The 10,180-nt window shown below is 46.0% G+C and overlaps 1 protein-coding gene across 2 annotated transcripts in view; it reads left to right on the top strand.

Annotated features, from left to right (window-relative positions):
* The window catches only part of EXOSC10 (exosome component 10), a 35,734-nt gene that overhangs the window by 16,920 nt on the left and 8,634 nt on the right, over window positions 1-10,180 (top strand). For both annotated transcript variants that reach the window (XM_011935805.1, XM_011935806.1), the window contains 11 exons: window positions 1,124-1,199; window positions 1,414-1,524; window positions 2,042-2,185; window positions 3,298-3,488; window positions 4,977-5,133; window positions 5,305-5,453; window positions 5,635-5,685; window positions 6,365-6,476; window positions 8,556-8,606; window positions 8,764-8,842; window positions 9,265-9,371. In XM_011935805.1, the coding sequence (XP_011791195.1) occupies window positions 1,124-1,199; window positions 1,414-1,524; window positions 2,042-2,185; window positions 3,298-3,488; window positions 4,977-5,133; window positions 5,305-5,453; window positions 5,635-5,685; window positions 6,365-6,476; window positions 8,556-8,606; window positions 8,764-8,842; window positions 9,265-9,371 (1,228 nt within the window). The remainder of the gene's footprint in view (window positions 1-1,123; window positions 1,200-1,413; window positions 1,525-2,041; window positions 2,186-3,297; window positions 3,489-4,976; window positions 5,134-5,304; window positions 5,454-5,634; window positions 5,686-6,364; window positions 6,477-8,555; window positions 8,607-8,763; window positions 8,843-9,264; window positions 9,372-10,180) is intronic.

Here is a 10,180-nt window from a genome sequence, read left to right as displayed (position 1 = left end):
CTGACCTCGTGATCCGCCCGTCTTGGCCTCCCAAAGTGCTGGGATTACAGGCTTGAGCCACCGCGCCCGGCCCTTGTTTTTTTTTTTTAAGTTTTGCTCTGTCACCCAGGCTGGGTGCCATAGTGCAATCATAGCTCACTGTAGCCTTGACCCCTGGGGCTCAAGCAATCCCCCTACCTCAGCCTCCCTAGTAACTGGTACTACAGGCACACATCACCGTACCTGCTACCTGACTTGTTTCTTAATTTTAGTTTTTATTTTTGTAAACACAGGGTCTTTCTTTGTTGCGCAGGCTGGCCTCAAACTCCTAGCCTCAGGCAATCCTCCTGCCTTGACCTTCCAAAGTTCTGGGATTACAGGCGTGAGCCACCATGCTCAGCCCAAGGCTCATTTATGAATTTAGTAAAGAAAAGGCATTTTTTACTGGCAATATAAGCATCTTGGAAAAACTTCACTTAAAATAGACAAATGGACTTTGCCTTTAGTATAATGCAAAACGGTGATAAAAATTTGGTTAGTATTGGCCTTTTCCTCACATAGAGCCAGAGTCTGTGTGGGCATTCATGCCTTTAGCCCCAGCTCTGCAATGTGAGGCCACAAGCTAAGTGCTGGAGAAATAAAGGCCATGAAAGGCAACCCTGCCCTCCTGGGCTACCATGATCCTCAAGGAACACACCACAGGTTGAGGATTTTTATACAGATTTCTTAGGATCAGAAGAAAACATAACATTAAGCTCTTGGCCAACTGAAATATTTGCTTCATCCTTACTTTACAGATTTGTTATTTCAAACTACAGGAATTATATATTTCTCATTTTGGTATTATCCACAACATCAACCGTACAGTACTTTGCAAATAAGTACTCAAATCTTTATAAAGCTGCTTGGATCTCCAGCTCTCTAAAGAAATGAATAGACTTAATTATAATATTTTAAGAGTGAGCAAATATCTGATTTATGATTTGTACTCGAATTACTGAAATAATGAAGCTCTTTGTAAAAGGAAGATATTTTCACGGTGGACTTTTCTCATTTGTTTTTACAGATTGGATAAGAGGCATTATTTTTCCTTTGAGTCGTGGAATTAATCAGAATGATTTCTCTTTTCATTTTATTTACTCAGGTTTGCACATCCTTATCAATATGAACTAAATCACTTTACCCCACCAGATTCAGTGTTTCAAAAGCCACAACCCCAGGTTAGTACCCAGCCTTGGTTTATAAGGTGCCTTGTAGTAGCCCAAGAGGAATCAAATAAGTAGATTCACTGATGCAATTTTGACTTTTCCTTGAAGATCTTTAAGGTAGAAAGTTACAGTTTTGGGTCATTTCTCAGACTCGTAGTTCACTTTGTACTTTACTGGGTGGTGATTTCTATATTCCTCCCTTTTTCTCACTATTCTCTTGATCCAGTTACACAGACCTATAGAAGAGACACCATGCCATTTCATATCCTCCCTGGATGAACTTGTGGAACTCAACGAAAAGCTCTTGAATTGTCAGGAATTTGCAGTCGACTTGGAGGTATCTTGTAAATGACCCTGGGTAAAATTTTTACATTTTCTGTGAGTTTATCTATTGGAGAAGTATAAAATTGATACTAATTGTAATTTTTTTTTTGGTAAAAGATTAATCATATAACTTAGCTTTGTAGCTGACTTTTCAAAATCAGTAAAGAAAAGTCTAGCCGGGCGCGGTGGCTCCAGCCTGTAATCCCAGCACTTTGGGAGGCCGAGACGGGTGGATCACGAGGTCAGGAGATCGAGACCATCCTGGCTAACACGGTGAAACCCCGTCTCTACTAAAAATACAAAAAACTAGCGGGGCGAGGTGGCGGGCGCCTGTAGTCCCAGCTACATGGGAGGCTGAGGCAGGAGAATGGCGTGAACCCGGGAGGCGGAGCTTGCAGTGAGCTGAGATCTGGCCACTGCACTGCAGCCTGGGCGACAGAACGAGACTCCGTCTCAAAAAAAAAAAAAAAGAAAAGAAAAGTCTAATACAATCTTTGTTTTTTCTTCTCCCCTCCTCCTATGTGGTTTAGCACCACTCTTACAGGAGCTTCCTGGGACTGACCTGCCTGATGCAGATTTCCACTCGGACGGAAGACTTCATCATTGACACTCTCGAGCTTCGAAGTGACATGTACATTCTCAATGAGAGCCTCACAGACCCAGCTATCGTTAAGGTCAGCCAGCCTTCTGTAACTCATGCATGTGAGCTCATACAAGAATTTTAGGGCTTTGCAGTGTACTATTTCATCATTTCAACCTAGACCCAGTCAAGTCGGGCGGAATCATGTCATTTCCTAACTAGGGTACCATGCTGAATGGCTGTTGTTTCTAAATCCCTGTTAGAACAGCTAAGACTTAGCTTGTTACCACTGAGAAAAATGTTAAATAATTTTAATGACTACTGCAGTGAGCCCCAGCCATCAAGATTGTTTGGACTTAATGACCGTACTGAAGCTACTAGAGCTGCTTTCAGGTGTCTCATTGGTTGATAACAGTTTCAGACTTTAAGGGTATGGAATCAGGAGTGTAGAAAGCTGTGACAGAAGACAAAAGAAACTTTTAAAACTCATATCTCTAATTAGTTTTTGTTTTTGTTTTTTTGAGACGGAGTTTTGCCCTTGTTGCCCAGGCTGGAGTGCAATGGCACGATCTCGGCTCACCGCAACCTCTGCCTCCCAGGTTCAAACGATTCTCCTGCCTCAGCCTCTCGAGTAGCTGGGATTGCAGGCATACGCCACCACACCCGCCTGATTTTTGTATTTTCAGTGGAGACAGGGTTTCGCCGTGTTGGTCAGGCTGGTCTCAAACTCCTGACCTCAAGCAATCCACCCACCTTGGCCCAAAGTGCTGGGATTACAGGTGTGAGTCACCACTCCTGGCTACATATATCTAATCTTGATTAGAACATTGGCTTCAGCCAGGTGAGGCGGCTTAGGCGTGTAATCCCAGCACTTTGGTAAGCTGAGGCAGGAGGATCACTTGAGCCCAGGAGAATGAGACCAGCCTGGGGAACATAGTGAAACCTCATCTCTACAAAAAATACCAAAGTTCAGCTGGGCATCGTGGCACGCCCGTAGTCCCAACTACTTGGGAGGCTGAGGTGGGAGGATTGCTGGAGCACAGGAGGCAGATGTTGCAGTGAGCCAAGATCACACCACTGCACTACAGACGGGACAGCGGAGACCACCTTCTAATTTCAGTGTTCTGATAAACTAGAGGCAGAGTTAATTTCTGAGCATGAGTGGCCTGCTACCAGTGTACTGCATGACTTTGATTCTGTTTTCAGGTCTTCCATGGTGCCGATTCAGACATAGAATGGCTACAGAAAGACTTTGGGTTGTATGTAGTAAACATGTTTGATACCCATCAGGCAGCACGCCTTCTTAACCTGGGCAGGCACTCACTCGATCATCTCCTGAAGCTCTACTGCAATGTGGACTCAAACAAGCAGTATCAGCTGGCTGATTGGAGAATACGGTCAGTTTGCTCTTAATGAGGAAATGTGGGTGGCAGAAGAAAGTGATTATTCATTAACCTGTCATCCAGAGAGACCTGGGTTTGAGCCATACCATACTTATTGAGATGAATGGCATCAGGTTTTCACCAGGCATCTTCAGCAGCAGAAAAGGGGTAGGAAATTCTTTAACGATAATGTGGACTTTATGATGGGCTGATGCAGTTAGTTACACTGTGTTTCATGGAAATCGTGGCTGAAAAAGAGGTGCCAAGTCAGTATTTGCCCATGCTGGTCTCTTGTTTGAAACTGGGATCTCTCTACTAGATGATTGTGTGTGTGTGTGTGTGTCTGTGTGTGTGTGTGTATGTGTGTAAGATCTTCCGTAGGGATGATTTTGTGTGTGTGTGTAAGATGATCTTCCATAGGTGGGAAAGAAATCTAAAGGACACTGTTGGTTTGGCTTTATATTGAGCATTTTTTGTGGCATAAGGTAGCAGTTTTGCCCCACTTCCTGCAGGCCTTGCTCAGCTTGGTCATTTTCTGCTTGTTTGCTACCTCTCCGAGGTTGCACCTGTCATAGGAAGGTGCCGCTGAGCTTTTCCAGAAATTTCACATGCCAGAACGCAGGAATTTCTTTTCTTTTCTTTTCTTTTTTTTTTTTTTGAGATGGAGTTTCACTCTTGTTGCCCAGGCTGGAGTGCAATGGCGCAATCTTAGCTCACCGCAACCTCCGCCTCCCAGGTTCAAGCAGTTCTGCCTCAGCCTCCCGAGTAGCTAGGATTATAGGCATGCTGCGCCACCACACCCAGCTAATTTTGTATTTTCAGTAGAGACGGGGGTTTCTCCATGTTGGTTAGGCTGGTCTTGAACTCCCAACCTCAGGTGATCCTCCCGCCTCCACCTCCCAAAGTGCTGGGATTATAGGCATGAGCCACTGCACCTGGCCCAGAATGCCAGAATTTCTAAATATAAAAGTAAAATTACATTTGGACTGATAAAGTCCAAATAAAAGATGAAAATTGATAAAATCTAAAAACCACTCCCTTTTACTGAGCCCTTACCCTGTGCCAGGCTCTGGGCTAAGTGCTTCAAGGATGTGGTCCTATGTAGTCCTCACAACAGCCTATGAAGTACCTGGTTCTCATTTCACAAGTTAGGTGGGTAAGCCCAAAGAGGTTAAGGAACTTGTCCAAGGACAGACATCTGGAGCTGAGATTTGAACTCAGGACAGCAGTGCCCCCTTTTCTGCTGCCTCTCGTGTGTGTCCAGAGTAGCTGACAGTGCCCTTATTTTAACCACCGCATTACCCTGCCTCCCTTTCTACCCAGCTGTTAAAATAATGGTTTATCATGTTAAAATCCGGGAAGTGTTGGCATAACTGCAGTATTGGCTATGAAAGGATCTTTCATATTGGAAGGGTCTGAGGAAGTCCCAGCACCCAAGGAACAGACAAATTGAATTGCTGTCATGGGGGGCAATCAGTGAAATGGTGTCCTCTGCAATTCCAGCCCTCTGCCTGAGGAGATGCTCAGCTATGCCCGGGATGACACCCACTACCTGCTATACATCTATGACAAAATGAGGCTGGAGCTGTGGGAGCGTGGCAACGGCCAGCCCGTGCAGCTGCAGGTGGTGTGGCAGCGGAGCAGGGACATCTGCCTCAAGGTACACCTCAGCCACAGTCACACAGACCGCGACACTCTCGGGCTCTGTGTCTGGCCAGGTTCTAGTTCTTAGGTTTGCTCCTTAAATTCATGAAAAGAGCCAAACGTTTTGCAGAGCCCAGGGCACAATTTTGATTCCTGTTGATTTTGAATGTTCTCTAATACTTTGTAGAAATTCATCAAACCTATCTTCACGGATGAGTCCTACCTTGAACTCTATAGGAAGCAAAAGAAGCACCTTAACACACAGCAGCTGACAGCCTTTCAGCTGCTGTTTGCCTGGAGGGATAAAACAGCCCGCAGGGAAGATGAAAGTTACGGGTAAGGGATTAGAGATTCTTTTAGTACTTGTTTGCAGACTGAGGAGATCTAATAACAGGTAAATAATGGACTTTTTCTTTTGCCATGAAAGCTGCTTGTTTCCCCTGTGTGACAGTATCTAATGGAACTTACTGGCTGGATGTAATGTGTTCCCACTGTGTGTGCTTTTTTTTTTTTTCAGATATGTACTGCCAAACCACATGATGCTGAAAATAGCTGAAGAACTGCCTAAGTGAGTCTGAGAGCTGATTAGTATGTTCTGACTTTCTCAGTAGATCTTATGTTCTTCAAAATCAAGCTTTTCTGGTTGCTATTACCCAAGGCTGCTTACTCGGAGATTAATGCTCTAAGCTTGGAAGGTAGCAAGTCAAAGGAATATAGAATGTCTGCCCTCAGGCTGCCATTTAAGAATTAAAACTTCTGAACTGGAGTCATTTCAATGATTATGCCTTAGTTTTGAGTTCCTTTTAAGTCTCTGAGCCTTATAGCATCTACTTGCAAGGGAAGAAAACGTCCCAGATTCTCTCATCTATACTTTCTTCCAAATTCAAGCAGCTCGTGATCTTAAACGTTTTGTGATCTTGATTGAAGTATAAGCAAGAATCAAAATCCACAGCCCATTGGTTGCCCTGTGCGGAATTGAGAATCCATAGTGCTGTGGCACTTACTTCCAGCTCTCCCTGATTGCGGGAGTCAGGCTCCAAGAGGGATCCACTTAAAGCTTGGTGTTGCAGAGAACACATGGAGAAGTTGGCCTAGGCTGGCCTGACATCAGTGTTTCCTTAGTCACCTAGCTGTAGCTTCAGCTTAGGTGTGCTACCCTGGCTTTACCCAGTCGTTATTCTTATCTGGAAGTGTTTGAGGGCTGCATTTCTGAGTGACAAACTGAGTGTGTTCTTACTTGTCTTCAGGGAACCTCAGGGCATCATAGCTTGCTGCAACCCAGTACCACCCCTTGTGCGGCAGCAGATCAACGAAATGCACCTTTTAATCCAGCAGGCTCGAGAGATGCCCCTGCTCAAGGTAAGAAGCTTTTCTGTGGCCAGGCCTGGTGGCTCACGCCTGTAGTCCCAGCACTTTGGGAGGCTGAGATGGATGGACCATTTCATTTCAGGAGTTCAAAACCAGCCTGGCCAACATGGTGAAACCCCATGTCTACTAAAAATACAAAAAATTAGCCGGGTGTGCGGTGTGCACCTGTGATACCAATTACTCTGGAGGCTGAGGCAGGAGAATCGCTGCAACCCGGGAGGCGGAGGTTGCAGTGAGCCGAGATTGTACCACTGCACTCTAGGCTGGGAAACAGAGTGAGATTCTGTCTAAAAAAAAAAAAAAAAAAAAAAAGATTTTCTACTGAAGGGTCCTAACTTAGCAAGCCTGTTTTTGTTTTTTGTTTTTTGTTTTTTGTTTTAAGACGGAGTCTCGCTCTGTCTCCAGGCTGGTGTGCAGTGGCTCAATCTCGGCTCACTGCAACCTCCACCTTCCGGGTTCAAGCAATTCTCCTGCCTCATCCTTCTGAGTAGCTGGGACTACAGGCGCATGCCACCATGCCCGGCTAACTTTTTTGTATTTTTATAGAGACAGGGTTTCACCATGTTAGCCAGGATGGTCTCGATCTCTTCACCTTGTGACCCACCAACCTTGGCCTCCCAAAGTGCTGGGATTACAGCTGTGAGCCACCACGCCTGGCCTTTTTTTCTTTTTTCTTTTTTCTTTTTTTTTTTGAGACAGAGTCTCACTGTTGTCGCCCAGGCTGGGGTGCAATGGTATGATCTCGGCTCACTGCCTCCAGGGTTCAAGCGATTCTCCTGACTCAGCCTCCCCAGTTGCTGGGATTACAGGCGTGCACCACCACGCCCAGCTAATTTTGTATTTTTATTAGAGGCGGGGTTTCACAGTATTGGCCAGACTGGTCTTGAACTCCTGACCTCAGGTGATCTGCCCACCTGGGCCTCCCACAGTGCTGGGATTACAGGCGTGAGCCATCACGCCCAGCCTTAGCAGGTCTGTTTTTTCTGCTAGCATCTTATTCCTTGTGGCTGCCTAGATTCATGAGCTGGTATCCATTCTAAACAACCCTAGGGAAGTAATAGGGCTTGGGAAATCCAGTGTGTGTGTCTTGATAAATTTAGCTGCTTTTTTTTTATGATAGTTGAAAACTATCTTTTTATTTATATGAAAACTCATTCTTTTTATTTTATGGTCATAAAATAGCTTTGATGATTCAGCAGCAAGTACTGTCTGGTACCTGGGCCAATTCACTCTTCTAAGGCAGTTAATCTGGTGGAGTGAGATGGAGTGGTGACCTCAGCAGAGGGAGCTAGTTTTGGGAGCCTGGCAGTGGCCCAGATGTGAAGTGATAGCTCCCTGACTGAGTGAGGAATCACAGACTGGAAAGGAAAGAACAGGTATAGGAAGCATCAGAGGAAAAGATTGATGGGACTTCATAGCAAATGATGACAATGGCATCCAGTTTTCTTTTTTTTTTTGTCATTGTTGTTTTGAGACAGGGTCTTGCTCTGTCACCCAGGCTGGAGTGCAGTGGTACAATCATGGCTCACTGTAGCCTCTATCTGCTAGGCTCAAGTGGTGTTGGGACCACAGGCACACACCACCATATCCAGCTAAGTTTTTTTTTAATTTTTTGTAGAGATGGGTCTTGCTGTGTTTCCCAGACCGGTCTTGAACCCCTGGGCTCAAGAAGTCCTCCCAGCTTGGCCTCCCAAAGTGCTGAAATTATAGTTATGAGCCACCTGCCAGCCCCACATTTGCAATTTTTATGTTAAAAATGTTTTGTAAGCTTTGTGCTTTGTCCAAGTAAAGAGAGACCTTGATTACTAGAGAAGGGTCTTTTTCAAGCTCTTTGGAATCCTTCCTATTGTGCTTAGTCATGATAAAGAGCTTTATTCTTTCATTCTACAAGTAATTATTGAGCACCAAATAATTACTGTGCCAGGCACTGTAAAGAGTGAAGAGAGGAAAGAAAACCTCTGGGCTCTTGAGAAACAGGCTGGGGAAGGAACACAGTCAGCGCTGGGGACTGAGGGTTGGACTTGAGGCTTTTGGGCAACTTTCCTCAATTCTCTTTGTTTTTATTGTTAGTCTGAAGTTGCAGCCGGAGTGAAGAAGAGCGGACCGCTGCCCAGTGCCGAGGTAGAGTGTCGGATCCGTTTTCTCCCCCGGGAGGAAAGACGTCAGTCATGGCCAGTGCAAGTATACCTCTGACAGAGGCCTGTGCTGACAGCTGGCAGAAAGCTACTGCCAGCTTGCACGTTTTACATGCCAGCCTGCTGGTGTCTTTTTGATGCAGAGATTGGAGAATGTTCTCTTTGGACCTCACGACTGCTCCCATGCCCCTCCGGATGGCTATCCAATCATCCCAACCAATGGTAAAGTCGAGAGCTCTCCTGACTGTCCTGAAGAGGTTGGGGCACAGCTACCTTGTCTCAAATTCTGTACACTTGGCCGGGCGTGGCTTATGCCTGTAATGCCAGCAGATTGGAAGGCTGAGGCGGGTGGATCACCTGAGGTCAGGAGTTTGAGACCAGCCTGGACAACATGGTGAAACCCCATCTCTACTAAAAATACAAAAATTAGCTGGACGTGGTGGTGGGCGCCTGTAATCCCAGCTACTTAGGAGGCAGAGGCAGGAGAATCACTTGAACCAAGGATCGGAGGTTGCAGTGAGCCGAGATTGTGCCATTGCACTCCAGCCTAGGGGACTATAGCAAAACTCCATCTCAAAAAGAAAAAATAAACAAACAAAGTAAAATTCTGTAGGCTTTGACCTTATTATCTGCTGCTCCTCTAGGATCTGTGCCAGTTCAGAAGCAGGCGAGCCTCTTCCCTGATGAAAAAGAAGATAACTTGCTGGGTACCACATGCCTGATTGCCACAGCTGTCATCACGTTATTTAATGTGAGTAGCACGGAAACTTCACTGAGGTGATGAGGACCCCCTGGGATTTACTGGGTTTATCCAGCAAGTTGTCTGCCTGGAGTGTTGCTTACACTCGAAGACTAATGCTGAGAGCAAAACCCAGAGACCGATGAGCAAGGTGACACTGACCACTCTGGAGGAGGTGGTCTGGGGACGTGGATGGAGGATTCTCTGAGCTCTGTGTGTGAAGAAGTCTTCAAGGAAAGGCTGACGTCCTGTTGTTGAACAGCACCTAGTGGGAGGAGGGCTTGCGCTCAGAGAACATACAAGCAGGACTTTGTTGACAAGCTACAGCGGTGGCTGGGGAAGAACGATTCACCTGGATGCCCATCTTGGGTGGCGTAGGTGTGCTGTCCGACGAACTGTAGAATGTGCGCTGCCTGTAGCTTCCTGCCTGACCCCAGCATCACATATGTATGCTTTCGGTGAAAAAGAGGAATGCTTTTGAAATCCCTTTTTTTTTTTTTTTTTTTTGATACAATCTTGTTCAGTCACCCAGTCTGGAATGCAGTGGCACAATCATGGCTCACTGCAGCCTTTCCCTCTGAGGCTCAAATGTTCCTCCTACCTCAGCCTCCTGAGTAGCTGGGATTACAGGCATGAGTCACTGCACCCAGCTATTTCACTTTTTTTGTTTTTTTGAGATGGAGTTTCGCTCTTGTTGCCCAGGCTGGAGTGCAATGGCACCATCTCGGCTCACTGCAACCTCCACCTCCCAGGTTCAAGCGGTTCTTCTGCCTCAGCCTCCCTAGTAGCTGGGATTGCAGGTACCCGCCACCACACTCAGC

The sequence above is a fragment of the Colobus angolensis genome, unplaced genomic scaffold (genome assembly GCF_000951035.1).
Source record: "Colobus angolensis palliatus isolate OR3802 unplaced genomic scaffold, Cang.pa_1.0 Scaffold149, whole genome shotgun sequence".
Classification (NCBI taxonomy): domain Eukaryota; kingdom Metazoa; phylum Chordata; class Mammalia; order Primates; family Cercopithecidae; genus Colobus; species Colobus angolensis.
This window is presented reverse-complemented; position numbering and strand designations above follow the sequence as displayed.